This window comes from Labrus bergylta, chromosome 1 (assembly GCF_963930695.1).
Source record: "Labrus bergylta chromosome 1, fLabBer1.1, whole genome shotgun sequence".
Taxonomy (NCBI): Eukaryota; Metazoa; Chordata; class Actinopteri; order Labriformes; family Labridae; genus Labrus; species Labrus bergylta.
Window position 1 is genome coordinate 15,609,939 of NC_089195.1, and position 25,383 is coordinate 15,635,321.

General features: G+C 41.3%; 1 protein-coding gene across 5 annotated transcripts in view; it reads left to right on the forward strand.

Annotated features, from left to right (window-relative positions):
• Nucleotides 1-25,383, forward strand: part of LOC109986898 (teneurin-3) — a 319,906-nt gene that overhangs the window by 268,617 nt on the left and 25,906 nt on the right. For 4 of the 5 annotated variants that reach the window (XM_065954775.1, XM_065954777.1, XM_065954790.1 and 1 more), the window contains 12 exons: nt 7,917-7,988; nt 9,306-9,483; nt 10,219-10,239; nt 17,280-17,404; nt 17,530-17,637; nt 20,451-20,605; nt 21,591-21,692; nt 22,301-22,474; nt 22,732-22,791; nt 23,620-23,782; nt 24,375-24,513; nt 24,706-24,811. In XM_065954775.1, coding sequence (XP_065810847.1) covers nt 7,917-7,988; nt 9,306-9,483; nt 10,219-10,239; nt 17,280-17,404; nt 17,530-17,637; nt 20,451-20,605; nt 21,591-21,692; nt 22,301-22,474; nt 22,732-22,791; nt 23,620-23,782; nt 24,375-24,513; nt 24,706-24,811 — 1,403 coding nt within the window. The remainder of the gene's footprint in view (nt 1-7,916; nt 7,989-9,305; nt 9,484-10,218; nt 10,240-17,279; nt 17,405-17,529; nt 17,638-20,450; nt 20,606-21,590; nt 21,693-22,300; nt 22,475-22,731; nt 22,792-23,619; nt 23,783-24,374; nt 24,514-24,705; nt 24,812-25,383) is intronic. The other variant, XM_065954784.1, reaches the window with a different exon arrangement.

A 25,383-nucleotide genomic window follows, 5' to 3' on the forward strand; every position in this document is an offset into this window, starting at 1 on the left:
TTACTCGGTTTAACATCTAAGATTTACATTTTATTTTTCTTGATACAAAATGTTAAAAGGTCCAATATGTAAGATAATTTACTGACCTAAATCATAAAGTGACCTTACGATATCATCAGACATTAAGGAAACATTATCTGTCAACAACGCAGCAACCAACATGTCCTGCCTCTGTTTCAATTTCCAGTGCAGAATGGTTTGTTTTTAATTTGACCAGAAGGCCTTTTTGCCCCTCACCCCTTCAACAGGTGTTGCTTCAATGAAAGCGGGCAAGTGAACAAGGTTCAGATATAATTGATTCTACTCGAACTAAGAAGCCTCAGCATTTTTCTGAAAAGCTCCACGAGCAGAATTGTGGTGATTGGATCAATATTGGAGAATCTTTTTAAAAATGGAGAGAGGTTAGAACGCAGAAAGGTTTTCAGACCGATGCAGAGCTGGCTAAACACTGAAGCTTCATTGTCTGCGACATGGCAACTCTATTTAGAAGAGGGCGGTGGGGGGACAGCTCTCTACAATGTTTTGAATTTGGGCTGCAGTACCCATTTTAAACACTAGGTGTCAGAGGTCCATATCTCCAGTGATCTCAGTCGTTAAGTGAAAGGTGGTGGTCATAAAACTCAGTCCATGATCCAAATTTGAAACTATAGCATAATCACCGCGGGTAATGATCCTTTCCCAAGTTCACATATACAGAAACCTTGTTACAACTTTTACCTCAGGGTGTCAGATGTTGGTCTTTAAAAAATCTTTTGAACGTTTTTCAAAAGTCCTCTAGTGTTTGGAAGGCTTTAGTTGTGATATTTATTCTCATGGTTGTTTGATTTCAAAAAGCAATTGTAAGAAAAACAGAAGGACTGGTACACTACCTTGAGGTTCTTTTTAACATTCCCTCACATTCAGCTTGCCCGAAAAAAACACACACATTTCCAAATTGTGAAAGGCAGCAAAGGTGGAGGAAAAGCTTTTCACTTTTCATTAAAGGAAGAAAATGCTTGAATTCAAATATTTCAGATTTCAATTCAAACAGTCGTCCTTCCACATGAGGCACCGTCTTTTTGAACGTTCCTATGATTTACTGAAGGTCATTTTTCACACTGATTTATAACCTGCAGTCATTATTCCCTTCCTTTCATAGATCCTGCCTGTTGTGTGCATGTGTGTGAGTTATAATTTGACTGTTTTTAACCATGTTTTATGTGTGTGATTGAAAGTTAAGTGTCGATGACGGGACAAATCATCCGTTACACAGCCCTCCTGACGGGCTTACATGCAGTGCTGGATTTATGTTTGTGTGGGTTGAAGTGGCACATTAGTGCTGTTTTGTGTGTGTGTGTGTGTGTGTGTGTGTGTGTGTGTGTGTGTGTGTGTGTGTGTGTGTGTGTGTGTGTGTGTGTGTGTGTGTGTGTGTGTGTGTTACTGTTTGTGTTACAGTCCTAACTGTTTTTTCTTAACATGTTTGACCGACTGGCCTCTCTAGTTTGCTCGTCTCGTTGTTGATCCTGCAGCAGAAGCATTCAGTGAGTGAGCTAGAGAGAGAGAGAGTCTGACTTACTTATAACACTGTTTTTCTCCTGTGCATTTGCAAGAAACACACAATCTTTTACCATGCATTCATTGTTAAATTCAATCACTCTGCAAAATAAATGTGACTATATTGGTACATTACCTTACTGTGTCGCTTTTCTTGAAGTTTTTGGAAATCCTTCTAGAGCTTCTCATAAGCTGTTGGCCGAACAGCTTTTTCTATTGTTGTTTCTAATAAGATAGTTTGACTAACAAGTTGCGACTCTCTCTCCCTGAACGTTGTAGTAGCCCTCGCTTCTGCTAGAAATAATCAGGATCATGAGAAAGTTGTCCGTCTGTCTGTGTTAGCCCCGCCCCTCAGTGTGTGAGTTTGCAAACCGGGAAGCGCTCAGCTGAGAGAAATCTTCTGTGTTTGACAAATATTGGTAAAATAGTTAAAGGTGAGAAAAGGAATTGCACTTAACTGTACAGAGATGTTATCATCAATTCCGTATCACATTGTGTCCTGAAAGCATATTATTAAATCACTTTAATTCAACAGAGATTGTCAGACAAATTTTAGTATTACTGACATCTATGCGTGATTTTGACAGACAAATTAGACTTTCAGTAGAGAGAAATATCATGGATTTTCAGTATCCCACAGCCCAGCTCTAACGTTTCAGTACGGTTCGTCTCGAACACATACATGCCGTCATTTTTTTATGAATATTTATCTATTTTAAGCTCGTCAGCGTCTCATCATTGTGATGGAAAATCAGTTTCCAGTTAAAGAAATGAACACTGGCCAGAATATGAATACTAAGAATGAACCATCTTTATGGCCCTTGGTACCTCTGTGGTTAAGGGTTTGTTTCTGGACACAGCCGCTGGCATGGTCCCTTGTGGTCAACACGTTGGTGACGAGACAGAAAAACTAGTGATGGGAGTTGAGTTTAATGTTGCAGCAGCAGCTTGGTGCTTTAAATGGTTCACAAATGCTGCCTCTCCCGTGTTTCAAATGTCCAAAGTTTTACTTCATATACTCCACGTCGCAGGTCCGGGTGTTTTTCTCACCTTCTTCTTGTCCAAGAAGCCAGCCGTTAATAAATCTACATTTTCCATAACTTGACGAGTTGTATTTTTTCTACAAAAACTTCTCCAGGCCTGGAAATTGCTATTTCTTAAATCCCATGACTCTATCAGGCTTTTCACAAATGTACGAACCCTGTATCCATCTGCCTGACATCTCCACTGCTTTTTCTCTGAGATGAGTTCAGAGTGTCAGGGCCTGCAGCATGTGTGAAAAGAATGTGCAAATCTAGGGTTTAAGAGTTTAAAAATCAAGGTCAAACACACATTTATACACACACACACACACACACACACACACACACACACACACACACACACATACACACACAAAAAATATACAGAAAGGCGTGTGAGAAAGCCTCAATGCCCTCTCTTTTAACACAGCAGGAGAATTTGATGTTCCCCTCTATTTCTGCTCCGCCTGTCTCTCCCTCTCTCATCACCCTGCAACACCACACACACACACACATACACACACACACACACACACACACACACACACACTTTTTTTAGAGTCATGCAGTAGTTGGTTGCCTGTACAGAGCGCAGCACAGCGTGAGTGAAGCCCCGCTGGTCGGGCCGCTGTTGATCAATCAACACCTTCTAATGGAGGGGGAGATGAAAGAAGGAGAGGAGGATGATGGGAAAAAGAGGAAGGAGAGGGATACAGAGACAGACGGGCGGACGGAAAGGGAACCGGCTGATATGGGACTTAAAGACCGTCAGCAATGAGTCCTGCTGGGTTTGATGAACTTTAAATTGACTGTGTGGGAAGTTTGGGAAAGTTACAGGATGGTCGTTGTGTCAGAAAATCATCGGAAAGCAGCACAGAAAACATATAAAATACAAAGTCTGCCACTGTAATCAGAGATAAATCACAGGAGAACATGTCAGAGGAACTGCAGGCTCTCTGTAGGATCTATTAATTCTTAATAACTGATGTCGGAAAATGTTGCACACTTTAAGGTCTGTTAGCATCACCCACCTCTCTGAAGTTTTTCTCAGACAGGCTTTCTTTTTGCCTTAGGGATGCAACAAATGATTTCCAGTTTAAAACTTTGTTATGTCTCTCCTCCTCTTTCATCATGAGAAATGGGGCACCCCATGAACAGATCTTACATTGGGGCACTCAGCCTCAGCCAATACCAGAAATATTACTCTGACCACACCTTCATTACACAAATGACCCATAAAAAGATTTTAAATAAGGTGGTCAACCTTTTTCATACCACACATTTTAAAATGTCACTTTTGTTTACACGAGATCAGTGCGATGGCAGTGTAACATTACTGATTGTAAAGCCACCTCATAATTGGGATTTAAGTGTGGCTGTTCGGCACTGGTGGTGAGCAAAAAGATGTCAGGAGGCAGAATTCAATGCAAAATGAAGTGACTGATTTATTAACCAAAAATAGCACCAAACAAAAATCCCGGGTAACCTAATAAAACAAGATTACGTAAACCAAACGAAACCACAGCCTCACAGCAAGCTGCCACTAACCAAACAACACCCTTCTCCCCCCCCCAGACTCTGGCTTTATACAAGAAAACCCCAACTGGCCTCACTTTGTCTGATTAAGCTCAGGTGATTTCACTCAGCCTAATCACTCTGCAGGCCAGTGTAGGGAAGGTGGGGGCAGGTGAAAGGTATGGGACAACCTTTTCACAGGCATACGTAACAGAACGAGTGCTGGTGTTCACGTTTCTAACTGGACTTCATAACATGCTCACAAATACATACACCGGTGCTTTTACTATGTTCACAAGGAGCCTTAATGGACTACTTTGTAAACGAAATGGTCATTGCAGAGGGAAATGTCAAGGAAATCGTTTTTGTATTGTTCAATCGTAACATGAAGTAGAGATCCAAGCACATTGATTTATATATCTGAGAAATAGAAAGAAATAGCTGAATTAATAAAAACATATTGCGTTGTATTGCCACAAGTTTTTTTTTTATTATATAGGAATTATCTAGTCAATGTCACGCCCTTCCCAATTGATTAAAATGGTTATACACATTCTTAGATGGATGGATTGATTGATTGATAGACGGATGGATGGATTTAGGTTGGTTTCAAAGATGGCAGCAGAGTTTGAATAATTCAGCTCTCCCTCCCTCTCTGCAGGAGGTTCCTCTTTGATGTCTCACTTTGAAGAACGAGTGCATCCCTCTCTCTCTCTCTCCTCTTCCTCCTCCGCCTCATCCTCTCTTCTGTAATCCTTTTCTCCGTGTGTCTCCGCTCATACGTTATTTTCTTTTCTCTCTCAGGTGCGTTTTCCTCCTGTATTTAGTCTATCATGTGCAGATGTGTGAGGGAGTGTGTTTTGTAATCTCTCCATCTCCTCGTACATTATCTTTCACATCAGATCAAAGAAACTCCTCTGAGCGATGTAATCCCAGTAACACAGGACTTTTTGCATCATTATAAGTTAATAATTAAGCGTATCTAAATATAGCAGTGGGAGTCATATGTATTAAAGGTAAATAAAAGTGCACAGTCTTATAATTTATTCATGTATCTTCAGCATCATGCAGAACTATACATTAAAGAGTTTAAAGGCTAGAGGGAAGAAAACACCTGGAAAAAATGCTTGCAACGTGCAACATTCATGCAACTGCACACACGCAAAGACTTCTTTACTGAGAGGATTGCCATTATTTGTATGTTCATACCTGGAGTCAATATGGGGCTTTGTATTGTCAATTCAAACTTTGTATCAGTTGCTTAAGGACTCAAGCCTTCATCTAAAAGCAAATAACATCTAGATAAAGCCCGGCGTAATTCTCACACTGCACGCCTTGATCATTTACGACACCCGACCAATGCTCATGATTTATGAGCTCACACTGTACAGTCTGCATCGTTGGGATCATTGTATTTGAGTTTTGTACCTGCAGTTTACACAGGATCTGTATGCCGTGTGTTCAATCTGCGTCGCACACAAAGCTGATCACTTCCTCTCTAGTTAATGCTTCCACTGCACGCCCCACGGACAACAACAAAACAGAAAAACAACATTATAACCCAACAGAAAAGCACCTAAACAACATCAACAAAGCTTGTAACAAATGTTCTTCTATTAAGAAGGTTATACAGGTACAACTGCCATCAAGAGCCAGTTAGTCATTACGGACCATGAATGCAACAAATATAGAGCCACAATCAGCTGTGTCAAAGTTGCACTTTGGCCTAAAAGAATAAAAAATGTGCACTCCCCCCTATCTGCTGCTAAGGTCATAGTTACTGTACCGTGAGGTTGTCCTTCTCTGTGCTCTAAAGCAAGTTTTAAATGTATCTAAGACGTAGTTATGAGACTTAGAGGATAAAAGTTGTTCACAGAGAGGACCTCAGCACATTGCTTTCAGCTTTCTCCATCTACTGTATGCTACCTTGTGTCTCATTCAGTGGTATGAAAACACTGAACATTATCCTACTTGGAAATAAACAACCATGGCGTCACTTTTCAGGCCCTTCAGTTCCCTCAGTCGTCTCCATCTCTGAAAAGCTTTTTGAATGTTTGCCTCAGGTTTGTCCTCTTGTGGTTTCTAAACACTTTCTCGTCGGAGCCTTCTTTGCATCTGTCATTCATTCTTTTCTCGCCCCTTTTTAGCTGTGCAAGCTGTTACCATGGTAACCGTAGCAGTGGTAATTTGAGCTGGGCTTTCTCTGCCATCCTCCGGTGGTGGTGAAGCGCTTTGTGGTGACCCTCGCTGTGTACCAGCCTGCTTTGGCTGGTACACAGCGAGGGTGGAGTAAGCACAGGGAGGCATTTGATTGGTAGATTCTATCTGGACCTCATGGCAGTGATAGGTCGGAGTTCGTACAGTCTTACAGCAGAGTTGTTTTTCACTGAACATGAATTATTGATTGCTGTTGGTGTGTATAGGATGTTTTAAGGAATATCATTATTATGATATGCTGGATAAAAAATACCAACACTAATTTTAATTCTATAATCTGCACAGTTAACTAAATCCTCCATCAATCACCCATAACTACAACAATGAAAAGCTCCATAAAAACCCTTTTCTAGTGTCTTACCTTTATAATAAAATGTAAATAAGTGAAATTGCCCGAGGCCTTTATTGATTGTTTTGTGTATGTAATCCTCCCTGAGCATCAGGAGCAGTGAGCATCAGCTGTGCATCAACCGGGAGAAGCTATAGCCCTGAGCTTTGCCCTGTAGGATAATATGTCAACAAAGATAACGTTACATTTTGTATTTCTAGAAAAATCTGGAAATCTCTGTGGTGGAAATACAACTATCAGGCCAAACAACTGCTACAAGTGTCACTGAAAGATGTCGCCAAAAATGTTTAACTAACGTGACAATTTGCAGTTTGATTAGCGTTTCAAACCGTCCAAACAAATGCAACAACGATCTAAGCTTACTGCCTGGTCTCCCTCACTTTCTCCCATCAATGATTGACTGCTCTGCTGAGCGCCCCCTACAGGCCTGGAGCGCTTCTGTTGGGACGGCAGGATTTTCTGCGTTATTTATTTGGACTTTGCATTGTTTTTGTATTTGCAGCATGTTTGCTGTTAATTCAGCTGTTTCATCTTTTTCGGGTGCTTTTTTTTTAATGCAGTTTTTCCTGCGTTGCGTTCATTTTGGTCTTTTGCAAATGTATTCTGAATCTTTCTGAATCTGCGGCATGGTTTTACAGCTGTACGTCGTTTGGGCCACCGTAGTTAAACAGAAAATATATAAATGTAATAAATTCTGAGAGATTTTTAATTGTACCACATTTAGCTAATATCTGACATTCATTAAGCTACATATTATTATAAATAATGTCTATAGCTTTAACGAACATGAAGAAAGAAAAAAGCACACACGGATCCCTTTTATCGTACAAGCTGTGTAATCCTCTGGGATACTTTGCAGAAAGAGAGAAACTGACATGTTTTAATACGTCAGTCACACACACACTTTTGTCTTTTATGATGAAAGAGAAAAGTGAAGAAACGAACAGCTAAACATTTCATAAACCTCCTGCAGCGCATGCACTGAGAATCAGATCAGATGATCAAGTTGCCTCATTTGTCGTTTGATAATCTTACAGTAAAATTGAACGAGTACAATCTGGACATTCTTTTCAAATGCATTGCATTTAACAAGGAAAAGATCCTCAGTAGCAGACAGTTACTTTTTTATAACTTGATGCAGTTTGGGATCTTGACTCTGTGATAAATCTCCCCTTTGCGCCTCATCATATTATTCTGTAATGTAAAATGACTCGTTTGTTTTTACTTCCTCTCTCTGCTTTTTATTTCTGACTCATCTTTTTTTGTCTTTCCTCCTTCAGGTATTCTGTACAAGGGCAACGGGGAGAACATTTTCGTTTCCCAGCAGCCTCCTGTCATCAGCAGCATCATGGGTAAGCACTATTATCCTATCACTTATCTCCTTGAAACAGTTTTATAAAATGTTGTTAGTGAGCAAATGTTTCTTTTAACACGATTAAACTCAGTGAATGATGGGTAATATTTGTCACAAACAGGGTTTGTTGGGATTTGAGGAAGGTCAGTTTTTTTTAGTTATTTAATATGTTGATTCAAATCTGCAAATGGAGAAAAACAGAATTTTTCTTTTTGCATGTAGAACCATTTCTAGTTTGAATTCTCTTTTATATTAGAAAACCCTTTTAGAGAAGAAAACAGCAAAAACATATTAAAGATCCCATATTATGCCATTTTTGGGGTTCGTATATTTAATCTATGTACCTACTTTTGTATGTTCACAATAGCTAATGTTCGAAAAAAGTGTCTGTTTTCATGTACTGCTCCTCCTTGCTCCCTCTACGCTCTGAGTCTGTCAGCTACGCTCTGCTGAGCCCACACTGTTAGACCCCACGTGGGCCAAGTCTGCTCTGATTGGTCTGCCGATCCGCTCTGTCGTTACTGGTCAGTTGCTCCGCACGCTTCTCGGAAATTTCAACATGAGCTGCAGAGTTTGCCACAATGAGCCAATGGGCTTAGATCAGTGATCTCACACTGACAATGACGCTGCACTGACACATTTTTATCAAGGGGGGCTAGAACAGAGCGTTACATGCAGCTAATGCTACAGCTAACAGGAGGAGGTGGGAGAAGCCGCGTTTCCGCAGACTTTTAATTTTTGCACATAGATGTGCCTAAACATGCACAGGACACTTGGAAAACACACTAAAGAGCATATAAAACCTGAAAAAGTAATATGGGACCTTTAACACCAAACCTCAAACTAAGAAAGGTCATCTTAAAGTATGAAGAGGCAAACCATGTTATCTCATTATACTGTATATCATATCATTCAAGCAAAGCTTGGCATGGAACACTAGGTTAAACACAGCAGTGATCATCATGTACCTGTTCTTGTGGCCAATGTTAAATAAATGAGACCACACTGATGTGCCTCATTCTCTCAAAAACACATCCTCCCAATTTGGCGGTCTGTTTCAACCATAAGATTTACGATCTGTCCCTCTGCTGTGTCATAATCAGGTCTGATCTGCACCAGATCACTCCCGCAGGCTCCGACTACATACTAGGACGTCAGACCCTAGATGCCAAACTCAAACTATGTTTAACTACAGCAATACATACTTCAAACAAGCTTGAAAACAACACAACACTGATAACTCTGTTTTGTGCAACGTGCAGAAACCAACAGCTGAAGTCTGTAAAGATGGATTTTAACAACCTCTCTCTTCCAGGAAACGGCCGCCGCCGCAGCATCTCCTGCCCCTCCTGTAACGGGCAGGCGGAGGGCAACAAGCTGTTGGCCCCGCTGGCTCTGGCGTGTGGAGCAGACGGCAGCATCTTTGTGGGAGACTTCAACTACATCCGCAGGATCTTCCCATCTGGGAACGTGACCAGTGTCATGGAGCTGAGGTAAGGAGGGCAGAGGGGGAGGAGGAGGAGGTGGAGGGGTGCTGTCGCTGTGGATCAGGGATTAGATCCTAATCCAGAGAATACAGCTCCTCGTGTCTCAGAGATAAAGGTCTCACTCAGAGAACCCAGGATCTATTTTACAGCAAAGCCTCGACAAAAGCAGCTCAGACTGACAGTAAAACACACACTCAGACTCCAACATTTGTGAAATAAACACCAGAGTTCTTCGGGTTTTAATTAAAACTGAGCATCAGATTTCATCTCTCTATGACTCTGTTTTTCTGGGCATATTTTCCTTTCTGCTCTCCACTCTTGGAGGACTTTGAAGCCGAGCTTGAAAACTTAAAGAGAAGGAAAACATGCACGGCCAGACAGAACACCTTCACAATAATTAACATTGGAGTACTGGCTCTGCAGCCAAAAGGGCTAAGATACACGAGCTGTCTGAATTTAGGATGAAATTTTTGGATTAGTGCTCCGACTTTAGAAACAAGCTGCTGGCAGACTCCTGAGTGCTCATTTGACAAAAACTCACCCGAATCAAAGGGCCGTCTGTAATCTTTTTCTTTCTTACTTGGTTCAAATTCTGATACTTTTCTGCAGCTTCTAACGCTCTCTTTTTTTCAACTGCAATTACATTTTTCTTCTGGTGATCTTCGTAACTTGGGTAACTAATACTACTACTAACTGTTGTTTCTTGTCTGGTTTCTTTCCTTTGCTTGCTCTGTGTTAAAGAAACAAAGATTTCAGACATAGGTAAGACTCACTAACTCTTTTCAACCTTTGACTGCCTTCTCTTTCTCCTGCCCCGGAATAAATTCTGCACATTTCTTTCATCCATCTCCTTTTCTTGTCCATTAAAAACAAATAATATTGCTACTTTAGCAACTGTCTCACCTAAGTTTACCACCTGTTGGAGCCAGTTCTGTCTTTATTTTGTCCTTGTGCAAGACATCAGGTAGCATGAAGTGACGCAAATGCATACAGTTCTGACCCTGAACACATTAATATAGAGATTACTAGAAAAGCGCTATATAAACTCAAGTCCATTTACCATTTACCATTTTATGTGTACAGCACAGGTGATTACAGTCAGGTGTCACGGAATACTTAGTTTTGGATATGCTGAGTGAAAATGGTGGTTTTTATTTTGTTACTATGACGACACCCCCTCCCCTCTGTGCGCCCTCAAAAGCCACGCCCCTCACTTACATGCAAAAGCGCCATTGGTTAATAAGCGGGCCTCCGTTCATTGCTTGCATTGTGTAGAAACTACGTGGTCTCATTCAGCGGTAAGTTAACTCAGAGTATAAACTCAGTCATTGGTGACACGCTTTGAGTGTGGACTAGTTCACACAAGGGGTAGAGAAAGAGCAGGGAGACAGGGAGGCTGTGATTGGTTCATCAGATTGATACCTCGTGGCAGACATTGGTCAAAGTTTTTACAGACTTACAACTGCTACAGATGACGGATTTTCTTTGTTCTTTTTTCAGACCACATTAATTATTAATGTCTGTCAGGACCTAAAGACAATTTCAACCTAAATCTTAAAAAGTGTACTTGGAGAAAATTACCGACCCTGCCTTTAAGTAATGCCCTGACTTTCAATGATATCGAGAAGACATTTGAAACAGAATCATTACACGAAAAGAGAAAAACAAAAGTAACAAACAGTTGATAAAGGCAAACTAGTTTCCTTGAAAGTCACTTCCTCAGCTGTCGGAGCTGACGGCTGTGGAGCAAGGAGACATTGAGCTGTTAGCATGCTTATTTAGCACATATGATGCGTTCCAGTGATATAAAGCTGCAGGACGTATCATTCAGGGAAAAAGAATGAGTCAAACAAACAGAAGATGTAAACCCGACAGACGGACTTCACACCAGTGAGCGAATTAGCTGCGGGGAGGAAGCAGTTTCATTAAAACATGGACTCATCCATTTATTCATTTTAGCAGTGCAGCTCTCTGCAGGGCAGACAGGCTAAAGAAGAAAACGTTACAAGAATAGTATCCTGAAAAGTCCCTCATTTCCCTTTCTTTTTGTCTCCCTCGATCTCGTTTTCCTCCTCACTCTAATCTTGGCGAGCGTTCACACGAAATCCAGCTGTCTCCTCTGGTGTCAGCTCAGATGAACGACACAGTCATCAATGTAGCAGCAGCCCCCAGCATGGAGAGACACGGAGGGGTTGGGGGGTGGCCGTAGTTATCGCTCTCTGTTTCAGTGTCCCTCCTCTCTGTCGCTGTCCTTTTCAAATCCATTCAAGGGGATTCATAGTTTATAGAGTCCGAACAGGAAGAGCAAAAATAAGAGAAACAAAGACTGTTAGAAAGCAGCCAAAAAGCCTTTACACATGTTGCATTTCAAGGATTCAAGGACGTTTTAAGAGTTAAAAGAATTTAAGTACATGTGAATGATCCAACTTAGGTACTGAAGAAAAAAAATAAAAAATAAATACAACTATAAAATGAACTTAAAACTCAGATTACTTCATGAACTCTGTATATAATAAGATAAACAAAAATAAAACTGTAGCACAAGATAAAGTGTGTATATATTATACAGCGTATACAGTATATATATATATATATATATAGGGCTTTCAATGTTAGTGCATAAATGCAAATTATTAACCTTTGAGACTTTCTTTTAAATGCATTTTAATCATTTGACTTTCCTGCTCCATATGCAAACTAAAACACAAAGCTTAATTAACCTAAATAAATCTTTAAAAAACTAAATGTACAGAGCATGTTGTCCAGGGTTCGAGTCAGACCTGTGGCTCCTTTCTCACATGTTGTTTCCCTCTCTCTCTCTCTCCTGTCCTATTTGAAGAAAGGCATAAAAAGCCCAAAATTGATCTTTAAAAATGAAACATAAAATCATGATTAGGTATTGTGATCAAGATATCAGAATTCATCATGTGTTGTTGGGTGAAAAATCTTAAATCCAGAGAACATAACCCAAGTCAAGGATGTCGGCTCAAATGAACTACAGGCTGCTCTGCTGAAATCTCTCTCTGCTGACTCTAAAAGAAGATAAACAGTGTCCTCAGACTCCTCGTAGTGCAGCTCCTTTTCCTTCAGGAGGTCTTTGATTCGATCAATAAACCACAAATCACTGCAAGTCAATATACCACCTATATTGACAAGTCTTCATACAGTAAGCACTGTCCACCTCCACCAGGAGAGATTTACACACAGATTGTTGTTTACTCCAGACCACACAAAACTCATTAATCTGCCAGACAGTGGCCTGCCCACATGCTGACCCATAATCTAAAAATATTATTGGCTACCTGTCCAGTCAGAGGCAAGGCTTATGTTCAAAACACATTTTCAGAGTTTGTTACAACCTTCAGTGTTGACAAATGAAGCCCAAAACTGCAGTTCACTGAATGTCCACTAGAGGCTGGCTGCCAAAAGCAACTAATCCCCTTTTAGTCTCATATTAAAATGTCCAACTTTACAGCAGAAATAAACGTGTTTAAAATCAGGTACACAAAATATTTTTGGTCTTTATCGTTCTTATCTTTATTGGTACACACTGTACATGAGTGATTTTTTATTGAACCCCGTTTTGATTTTATTACTTTTAAGTGTATGCATACATCAAACGTCGCCTGTACTGTAGTCTCAGAGGCGTCATCCATTGGTTTATGAAGACGTGTTATGAAGTTGAACAATTGCTGACAATGCTGACTACTTATAGATCAGTCCACAAAGAGGTGACAAATAGCTACAATGCAGCACCTAATTATGTGAGTGTTTGCATAAGTTAAAGGCTTAATAAAATCAAAGCATGTGTGTCGTTTATTTCTGCTGCAAAAACAGACATTTTAATATGCAACCTAATGGGGATTGATTCACTTTTGGAATCTGCCTCTATGGGCCACTCATGGAACTTTTTTAATTATTTATGTGGTGCTGATACAAGAAAAATAGCAACAAAAAATTCAACTGAATGAGATTTCTATGTCAGGTACAGCTCTATTCAAAGGGTCTTTCACAAATGGCATATTCTGACGTTGAATTTCAAGGTCTCGTTGTTCTTTGTTCACAAATATCTGAACTTTTGGAGTCATTTAGATAAACTCTGAAGTTTTCTTTGGAAAAAAAAGCATTGCATCCACCTCCAGACTAACTGTGATTCAGCTTCATTTCTATTCTCTTCCCTCCTCTTCTATTTCTTTACCCTCTTCCTCCACACATGGAGCAGCGCACACCTGCAGCTTCTCTGCTGTCGGCAGTATCACCATGATTGGATTCAATTCCTCAACTCTTGTTGTTTTCAATTAAACTATTTTTTTTAATTAAAGCACTTTTTTTCTCAGTAGCTACCTCTCTCAATCCATTCCGTCATGTTTGCTAATTCCCACAGTTTTCACTCCTTTTCAATATTTAATCATCCTCCTTTCTTTTGAACTGCATCCTTTATTTTCTCTCCACTTACAGCCACGGCCCCCTCCATGTTCTCTTTTTTCTTCTTCATTTATTTTCTTCCCTTTATATCTTTTTTTATTCATCCTTCATCACTTCTTCTCCTTTATCGTTTCTTTTGTCTTTCTTTTGTCTTTCTCTGCCACCCTTGTTTCCTCCTCCTCCCTGTTCAGTCACATCTTTTAATGTGTCCTGGCATGTTTAGATGATCAAGTGCCATCCATGTCAAGTTCATCCTCAGGCTGTGGACGTGTGTGTTTGTATTCAACTACACACACACACGAGCACACACAAAGTGAGGCGTGTCTAAAATAGACTTTGGCATCAAAAACATCCTTTCTTTGCTCTCATGGGACCGTTAAAGAGAACCTCATTAAATGTTTAAAATCTGAGGATGTGAGGGAGAAACGCAGAGGCTGAATTTTCAAGAAGTCACTGTGTTTAATTAACTAAATGAGTCTCACAGACAGGTGGAATACAGACACACGATTTTCACACTTCTCTCTGACAGAAGAGAGAGAATTAATTAGGTTCTTCCTCCTCACAGAGATGTGATTTTGCACTTTTATTTTTCACTGATGCATAGTTCTCATACTAAGAGGCTAGAAGTAACAAAATAGACTACAGCTTTCAGAAATATGTTCTTTACTTGGGTATTTATTTTTCTGACAGCTTGATACTTTGTACTTTCTATTCCTTACATTTCTAAACATGCTCATTGCATTAGCCAAAAAGCTTTTGTGGTTAACTGTTTTGTTTTGCATTCTTGCACGTTGTCGTAACATTCTTCATAAATAATTGAACCTTTACACAAAGAAAATATGTTTTCTTTTTGTTTCTAGTAGTGCATCATTCAACCCTTTCTCCCTGGACATGATGTTTGCAAATTACAAAAGTGTGTTCCTTTTTGCGCTGTTGAGATAACTTAATGAATGAAATCTGACATTGCTGTTCAGTGTTGAAGCATCAGGAGGCAGGATGGGTTGAATTTCAGGAAAACTGTTGAATGTATAAAAAGATGGACAACACGTCTACACCTCCTCCTGTTGTCTAAGAGTGAAGCTAAAATACTTCCTCAACGGCAACTGACATATTGTACATTTGGAGAAGGCACAGTAGGGATCAGCTGATTTAGCGGTTGTATGTCCCACCCCCATCCTCTAACCTTCTAACGTTCCCGCCCATAACATTTTGATAAATAGATCAAAGGTCCCTCATGCGGGTACAGCCCCTCAGCAGAACAGATTCTTGTGTTTGGAACAGACACTCACTATTACGGAGTTCAATGACTCTTCTGTTTGTGTTCAATACGTTTCCTCTCACTTCCTCCTCTACTCTGATAATGAGGTGTAAACAGCGCTGCTGGAGCTTAATTTGTCAACAGAGCTGTCAGGGCATTACATCTGCTCTTTTTCTCATCCAATTAAAAGAAAACTAAAACTCTCTGAAAAAAAAATGAACCTATGCATGATAAGATCAAACTATAATGACAGAACCGATGTTTGAGATGTATTTGTGAATTTGAAATGATAGTCTGGCCCATGTCCCATCTGCTAACATGGAGGAGGCGGAGCTTATGACCACAATCAGCAGGGGGAACTCTTAATGATTTTGCTTCAGTGGTTCTGCCGTCCTTCTTGAACAAAATGCTGTTTTATACGTTTTATGTAAATGTAGTTTTAACAAGACAGGGTTTATGTATCAACTAACTCACAGAAAACAAGGCAAAAGCCATCAAGATGAAACAAGATTTGTTTATTATTTCCACTCTTTTGGTCTTTGATTTGAAGTAGAAATGATTTAGTTTGATAATCTGCAACTATGACGTGAGCTTCAGTAAGCTTTGCTGCAAACAGCTGCTAGAAACGTCCTTCAGAGACAGGACTATTTTTACCTTGACACTGTGAGGACATGTCAGAGCCGCCGCTGGAACATCTTTACTGAAGGAAGCAAGTTTAATCAGTACCTCTACTTACAAGTATCTGTCCTTCTTCCTCAGTGCTGTATCTGTGTAATCATGTGAGGGATTTGAACACTCTGAAAAAAAACTTGAATGAAAGCAGAGACAACAAAGTCAGTCTATTTAAAGCTTTCTCATTTGTTAACCTGTGATCTTCTGAAGATCATGAACCCGGAGACTCGTAGCCAGAGGCCGAACCAGACGATGCATCCGTGTGCGATGCTGATAGCTTGCTTTGCGTGTGTGCGTGGTGGACTTTTACATGACAGTGTGGTAGACATCATTAACAGTGTGTCAAAGGAGTTGACGGCGCCCACACAGTTCTGTGTTCGGAGTGACATGCATGCAGACTTTTTAACATGTATCACACCTGAACTGAAATCTAGAGAAGAGGAGAGCGAAAACACAGAAATAGACTCTCACACACTCTGTATCTCACACTCAGGTACTCCTCTGGCAGTAAATTAACACCACTCTCTCAACTATCACCTCATCAACCTTCCTTTTGTTCATTACTTCTTCATTATCATCAGCTCTTCTCTATTTCACTTTCATAATAACACTTGAAGCAGATTGTAAATCTGTTCTGTTGATGATTATTTCAATGGACGATTTTGAGTCGTTTTAATAAGACCGCTAAAGGCAGTTTGTGTCATTAAAGAGAAACTCAGGTTAACCTGGACCTTATTTTCACATAATGTGGGGTCTTAATGGCTAAATATTTAGCAGCTCCAGTAGATTGCTTCAACCAGCAGCTGTGATACGAGCTGTAACGGCTGTTTGTTAATCCTAAATCAAAAGACTAAAACTTCTTAGCTCAGATAGTAACTTAGATTGAGTTCACAAAGTAACCAGACTCCTGACAAAAACAGGATTTTTACTCACACAACACAAGAGTTGCTGCCTCAATACGTTAGGTTTTTTATGTGATACAAAATAGTTGTTTTGGACGTGAACCATCCTTATAACACTCAAACAAAAAAAACGCAGATATTCAGAAGTAGCATTAGCTTACACCTCCTGTGTCCTAATGATTCATTTGTTCTGCAAGGTAAAATTACTGTTTTTGTGAATGGAGTCTGGTTACGTTGAAGAAATCAATCTAACAATCTGTATTTCCCCGAAGGATTACATTTCAGCTATTAAAGCCTTTTTTTTACAGCTGCCAAATAACATGATATTTATTTGAGAAATTCTTAAACTTTAAGTGATTCAGTCCTTAAAACATAAGTTTACATGCCATGTTCTTTAAAGCCAAACTTTGGCCGGCGGTGAACTTGCACCAACATGTACGTGATTGAGTCTGTGCTAAAGCTGTGTGTTCCTCTTTACATGTTAATTTCAGCAATCATTTATATGCATGACATCAAAACAGGTTTTTCCCCTCTTCATTTCACAGCAACAATCCTGCTCATCGTTACTACCTCGCCACTGACCCCGTGACCGGACAGCTTTATGTATCCGACACAAATTCACGCCGAATCTACCGACCCAAGATGCTCAGCGGTGCCAAAGACCTCATCAGTAAGCAAACACTGCTTCTCCTCGGTAACCCTGCATGTTGTGAAGGATGAACAATCAGCACTTTCTTTATTTGTTCATTTTTGTGCCCTTAAATCAATAAATCCATGATCTTTGTGTTTGTCCAGGTAATGGTGAAGTGGTGGCCGGTACAGGTGAACAGTGTCCTCCGTTTGATGAAGCTCGATGTGGAGATGGAAGAAAAGCTACAGAGGCACAGCTGCTAGGACCGAAAGGTGCATACAACACAAACAAACGCACTAGTATCTGTATTATTCAGGTCTGTTTCATAACAGCAGTCACCAAGGAGGATTGTCAAAACTAAGTGTGGACACGCACAAAATTTGACCTCACACCAACTCAAACCTCGGCCTGTACTTGTCGTGTTTAATGGTGAGAAACTGGTCCTAACCGGCCCACACACACATACATTTGGTCCAAAAAGAAAGAGGAGTGAATGCATTTCATCAGCTTCTCTTTCTTGAAAAGTCATCCTTCTTGTGTTGGTAAGGCCTCAGAGCTGTGCTCAAGTGTCACAAGGAAGTGCACAAACTGGAAAGTGCAGAAATATTTCTATAAGATCAGTTCTTACAACTGATTTTGCCCGTTGTGTTTCTGCTTTAACCAACAAACTGCACTGACTCAACACATCTAATCACGCAGATTGTTGAGCACGTTGTGCAGATAGCAGAAATGTTATTATTCAAGACTCAGCTGACATTTTTTGTTATAATAGCTGGTGCAAAAGTTTCCATAAAACATGTGGTTAAAAGGTAAGGGCTAATGCCCAGCAGGCCTGTTCTTGCCTCCACATTAACAATCTGAAAATGAATGATAGCTCACAGGGCATTATACCGTGGTCACTTGATTAAGATACAAAAAGTAGACCATTAAGTTATAATTTCCTTTGTTTGCAATCTTAAAATTTTAACAAGCTTGGAGTTTCTTTAAATAGCCTAAGAGTCTGACTGTGGTACAGCCTACAGCAGGGAGCCTAATGGTCGGCCATGTTTACTGTGGTACAGCCTACAGCAGGGAGCCTAATGGTCAGCCATGTTTTCTGTGGTACAGCCTACAGCAGGGAGCCTAATGGTCGGCCATGTTTACTGCGGTACAGCCTGAAGCAGGGAGCTGAATGGTCGGCCATGTTTACTGCGGTACAGCCTGAAGCAGGGAGCCGAATGGTCGGCCATGTTTACTGCGGTACAGCCTGAAGCAGAGAGCCGAATGGTCGGCCATGTTTACTGCGGTACAGCCTGAAGCAGAGAGCCGAATGGTCGGCCATGTTTACTGCGGTACAGCCTGAAGCAGGGAGCCGAATGGTCGGCCATGTTTACTGCGGTACAGCCTGAAGCAGGGAGCCGAATGGTCGGCCATGTTTACTGCGGTACAGCCTGAAGCAGAGAGCCGAATGGTCGGCCATGTTTACTGCGGTACAGCCTGAAGCAGGGAGCCGAATGGTCGGCCATGTTTACTGTGGTACAGCCTACAGCAGGGAGCCTAATGGTCGGCCATGTTTACTGCGGTACAGCCTGAAGCAGGGAGCTGAATGGTCGGCCATGTTTACTGCGGTACAGCCTGAAGCAGGGAGCCGAATGGTCGGCCATGTTTACTGCGGTACAGCCTGAAGCAGAGAGCCGAATGGTCGGCCATGTTTACTGCGGTACAGCCTGAAGCAGGGAGCCGAATGGTCGGCCATGTTTACTGCGGTACAGCCTGAAGCAGGGAGCCGAATGGTCGGCCATGTTTACTGCGGTACAGCCTGAAGCAGGGAGCCGAATGGTCGGCCATGTTTACTGCGGTACAGCCTGAAGCAGGGAGCTGAATGGTCGGCCATGTTTACTGCGGTACAGCCTGAAGCAGAGAGCCGAATGGTCGGCCATGTTTACTGTTGTACTGCCTGACGCAGAGGGCTGAACGGTCGGCCATGTTTACTGCGGTACAGCCTGAAGCAGAGAGCTGAATGGTCAGCCATGTTTAATGTGGTCAGCCCTAAGCAAAGAGCTGAATGGTCGTCAATGTTTACTGCGGTACAGTCTGAAGCAGAGGGCTAAATTTTTCGGCCATTTTTATTGCGGAGAGAATGTTGTGCATATTGCAGCACATCTTTTGTGGTGTGAGCAACAGGACTCATTGGTGTACCTAAAGGAAACAACAGGCCATCATAAAGACCTTAAATAAGCTCGGACAGAGACGACACAATTTGTTACCGTGTTAAGAAAATGTTAAAAAACAGAAAGTGACGTGGAACCACAGGGACACTGAAGCTCTGCTGGGACGTCTGTCTGCAGAGGGTTAGTGCAGGACGACACAAACGTTTATCCTGTTAAAGTTATAATTATTTTTCCTGCTGGAGGGGGAATAAAATGTCAAGTCAGCCGATGTTTCAATTACAGAATTAATTTTGAAGCTTTCTGAGTGTGTGTTCAGGCATGCAAGGTCAGAGAACAACATATCACAATATCTCACCCACTGTGCTGAAAAGCAGACAAAGCATTTAGCATCTCAGCAGCGCTTCACATCTCATGTAGCACATGACTTCACAGGCTCTTACACGACTCCGTATGGATCTTAGTTCACAGCTTGGTTCATTCTTATTTAAATATAGAACATACTTTATAAAGAATCATCACCTTATGGGACTTAATGGGCTTCGTGATGATCATCCTTAAGATATAAGACGAGATATAAGATCTCTTCTTCAAGAGAGCCCTGACCAAGACAGCAAAAAGTTTCCGACAGAACAAAGGACTGAAAAAAAAACCGTATAAGATCATTCAACAAGTCAGAAGCGTTTAGCAGAGAAACATGTGCATACGTGGTCAAATGATTACTTCTCCATGTTTTAAAATCATCCAAGAACTAAATGTTCTAGATTAAGCTGAGGCTGCAACTCAGACCAAGATGATGGAGCAAACACACTAACAGCACCTTCACCGAAGGATTGACATCATACATGATGAGTCCATCAGGTCAAAGGCTACAGCTGCTGAGAGCTGTCAGACTGGAAGGCTGTATAGATCAACTGAATGGTGTGTTTCTGTTTCAGGGATCGCAGTGGACAGAAACGGTCTGATCTATTTCGTGGACGGGACGATGATCAGGAAGGTGGATCGTAACGGAATCATCTCCACCATGCTCGGCAGCAACGACTTAACCTCTGCAAGACCACTGACGTGCGATACCAGCATGCACATACGTCAGGTAACATGCTAGGAGAAGCTAAACACGCTACATACATGTAGATCCACCCTGACTGTCATCGTTTGTCAAGCTTTCCATTAACAATGTCAAAGTGAATGTTTTCAGTCAACATACAAAGACAATTTGTTTGACTTGTTTTCTCTTGAGTTATTTTAGAACATTTTTTCCCTAAATGTGTTCATTTATATCTGTCGATATTTAGCTTTAAATTCTGAAAAGGATTTATTTGTGGTATGCTCATACTAGCAGCATGGGATCAGGGGCTATACATTTCAGTTTGTCTGATCTGAAATATTTCTGTCCATCTCAGGGTAGATTTTAAACTTTTCTTTTTCCTCTAATGCCCTCTCAGTGATCTGCTGTTGTAACATAAAGTAGCACTCAAAGGTCAGTTGGTCAAGTCTAACCGGCCATTAAAAATTTCTCTCCAGTGCTCACTCTTCCTGTTTTTCTCTTTTCTCTCAAGTTTTGCCTGCGAATTTCAGGCCCTGAGCACAAATTCTGTCAAATCAGAGGTCCCTTAAACTGAATCAGTTTGCAGAGTTTTTGTAAAAAAAAAAAAAAGAAATCCATATTTAAATCAATATTATCCAACGGGAACAAAACAGTAGTTCACCAAGATGTCAGGTTGCTGAACTCTCTCTGAACCATCTCATCGACCCACAAAGTCCGGTCACAAACACACCGAAAAACAATCACAGCATGAACTCTGTCAGGAGTAATACTTTGAACAGGACTGCTGGAACATGGATGTGACCATTGTCTTCCTTTTTAATAGTATTTTGTTTGATATGTCTGTTTGTTGTTATTTAGTTGTTCTGTTATACTGAGGTCTGTCAACATTTCTATCATCTGTATGTCTCCTACACATGGCAGAATTAATACTGAAGAGAATTATTTAATAATCAAATATGAACCAGTACAGAATCAGATTGGCATGTGAGTGAACGTCTCCCCTCCTCCTCTTCCTCCTCTCTGCATGCAGGTCCGTTTGGAGTGGCCCACAGACCTTGCCATCAACCCCATGGACAACTCCATCTACGTTCTGGACAACAACGTAGTGCTGCAGATCACTGAAAACAGACAGGTATCACCCTTTAACATACTCTTTGTTTGTGATATTACTATATACAGTGTTGCAAGTCTGCACACAGGGGTATGAAGCAATTGTCTTGCACATAGGTGCGTTAACAGCGCATCTTCATTCATCATGCTACACACACACAGCACACAGCAGCACTCCTACTCCTCTGTGAAATATATAGAGTGTAAAGGATACTGATATACTACAAACTGAGTTTTTAAGGTGCAGGGGGCTGAGAGATGACAAGCTTTTTCATCCTTCCTATGTTTGTAAATTTTGTTGGCATGAGGCTGCACTGGTTACATTAGAAAACAAGGACCTGCTGCCTCTCGATATGCCAGTCTGAGTCTTTTTAAGAATAAAGTTTTAAAACTGTTGTTAATAGCAAGGTGTATAGGCACACCTGTCTCTTAGAGCAAATGAGAGCTGACACTCGGATTAGTTGGATTCACTTTGTGCCCAAAACAAACCTATGTATGTTCAAGCCACGTAATCCAACCTGTTATGTCCCGCGCCTCGCCTATAGCCTAGATTGTGCGCCGCTTTTCTTGCTGAATGTAGTCGATGGGCCCACTGTGTTTTATCATCCATCCTTGTGTGTGTGTGTTCAGGTGCGTATCGTGGCAGGGCGTCCCATGCACTGTCAGGTCCCTGGTATCGAGTACACGATGGGGAAGAGAGCCGTGCAGACCATGTTAGAGGGAGCTACAGCCATCGCTCTGTCCTACAGCGGCGTCCTCTACATCGCAGAGACGGACGAGAAGAAGCTGCATCGCATTCGACAGGTAGACGTTTTTTTATTCAACATTTATGTACCACAGTTTCCGATATTTGTGTTGAACATTTTCCCCTCGTTCTGAGCTGACAGTTCACTAAGATAAGACAAAGTAATAATTCCACATCAGATTCAAGTAAACACAAGGACCCGAGACACAGACGCACAATTTAAATGATTCAACTGAAAGCTTTTAGTGTCTTTTTCTTTTACTGCGAAGAAGAAAGCAGGTTTCTGATTTTCACTTCAGAAATATGTCTGTTTCAGGTTTCTACTGATGGAGAAATAACACATCTAGCTGGAGCGCCCTCTGAATGTGACTGCAAGGTACGACACCGCAGCTGTCTTTATCAGTCCTCCCTGTGCTTCTTCAGTATCTTAATTCATCTGATCATTTATGTTATTGTCAATGTGTTATTATTGAGTCCATTAGCTCGCAAACTACACCATTCAAAACTCTGACTTTATGCTGAGCGAATGTGGGATCATCTTTTGGGTAGCGGGCTAACATGATTTGAATTTCAGCCGTCTCCCGCTTGTTTTGATTTCTGTTTCGGAGTGAGAATGGGAGAAACAAAGTTGTATCAAACTGAGAAGCTGTAGAGCAAAGAATAGTAAGCGAATGCCAAGTTACCAACTTGAGCAAAGGTTGTTTAGCAAGTAGCATCCATACTTCACACTAACTACGATAGTGTAGAGGGTGATCATTTTGGCAAGCAAAAAACAGGCTTGTTAACACAACAGCCAAAAGCCAGTTCTTTAAGAAAACCAATTTTTAAGTCAAGGTATTTTTAGTGCAGCAATTTGTCAATCACAGGTAGCTCCGCCCTAACTCCTCCCATCCTTCTGGTCTCTGACTCTAAATGGGACCTTCAGTTACTAAATGAAACTACAGATTGGGATTATAAATTCAATTGGGAAAATGTTTACTGAGGGAATAATCAAGGGACTAGTAGAAAAAGTGAGCCAATGAAGTCGCCCCCTACTGGCCTTTTGAAAGAATGCACGTTTAAGACACTTCTACATTAGCTCTACTTTCAAACCCAGAGGCTCTGTCCACATTTTATGATCTATTCTCTAAAATAACAAAGCTTTACTGACCAAACGAAACGAAGGTGTTGTTCTCCTCCTCTCACTTCTTCTTCTGTCCTGCAGAATGATGCTAACTGTGACTGCTACCAAACCGGAGACGGCTACGCTAAAGACGCGCGGCTCAACTGTCCGTCCTCTCTGGTCGTGTCCCCTGACGGGACTCTGTACGTCGCAGATCTTGGAAACATCCGGATACGAGCCATACGACGCAACATGCCGCCTACTGGTGTGTATATACTACACAACCACATACACGCGCACACACACACACACACACACACACACACACACACACAAAGAGGGCACTGATTTGTTCCCGTGTTTAGAAAGCAAAAATATGACATAAAACACAAGCTGTGTTGTTCCTTACCCTGCGTTTCAGTTACTTATTCACAAAGTTTACAGAAGTAAAATTCCTTGTGTGTTTAAGCATACCTGGCCAATAAAGCTGATTCTGATTCTGAACTCACACCAACTCATATTTAGAAGACAAAGAACGCTGACTGCGTCTCTGTAACAAAACTCACACTTCACTTTTTACTCTGACATATTTACCTGGCTGTGGCTCAGTGGTCTGATGTGTCCTTGGGCAAGGCACTTAACCCCAGGTTGCATGTTCTTTTGCATCCAGGGGAACAGATAATAATAACAAAGTGGACAGTGATCAAACACAATTTTGAGTATCATTTTCTGTATTTGTATGGAAATTCATGAGCTGGGGAGAGACTGTTTGAGCTTAATAAAAAGAAGGAGGGAAATCATAATACAGATAAAATAAGAAATGAAACTGAAATAAGTCTCTGTGTATGTTTCTTCAGGCTCTCTGGCTTCTGGTCCCAGCTCGTATGAAGTCGCCTCTCCAGCCTCTCAGGAGCTCTACGTGTTCGATCTGAACGGGACTCATCAGTTCACCATGTCGCTGGTCACTGGAGACTACAAATACAACTTCAGCTACAGGTAAGTGTGCGTGTGTGTGTGTGTGTGTGCGTGCGTGCGTGCGTGCGTGCGTGCGTGCGTGTGTGAGAGTGAGTGAGGGAACACACTTTTTCATAATAAAAACCTCATCTCTGGACTCTTTGTTTTCCTTCTTGTCAAAACAAAGCTAATTTTCACTTTGTCATTTTTCCTCCCACCCTCCATCATTCTCAGCAACGAGGAGGACGTTACCGCGGTGACAGACAGCAGCGGGAACACCCTCCGCATCCGTAGGGACACAAATAGGATGCCTGTGCGTGTGGTCGCCCCTGACAACCAGGTGAGACTAGTCTGTCGCCATCCATCAGAACTTCACCTGACGGAATAAACCTTCATCCTTTTGTCTTCACACCACGACACATTTTTAAATACATATTCTATAAGATGAGATGTAAGTAGGTCATAAAGAATAGAATAGAATATAAATAATATAAAACATTACATTATAATAAAATAACAAATTAATTGAAACCATCCATTGATGATCTTTACCGCTTTTCCCGTTTGGGGTTGGGAAGGCTGGAGCCTATCCTAGCTGTCTTTGGGCGTGAGGCGGGGTTCACCCTGGACTGTTCACCGGTCAATCACAGGGCAGACATATAGAGACAGACAACCAGGCACACTCACATTCACACCTACAGACAATTCAGAGTCACCAACTAACCTAACGGGCATGTCTCTGGACTGTGGGAGGAAGCCGGAGTACCCAGAGAATCCACGCATGCATGGGGGGAACAGGCAAACTCTATAGAGAAGGGGATTCGAACCAGGAACCATCTCTCTGTGAGCCAACACAGCTAACCACTGAGTCACCGTGCAGCATAGAAGTGAATCAAAATCATAAAAATAAAA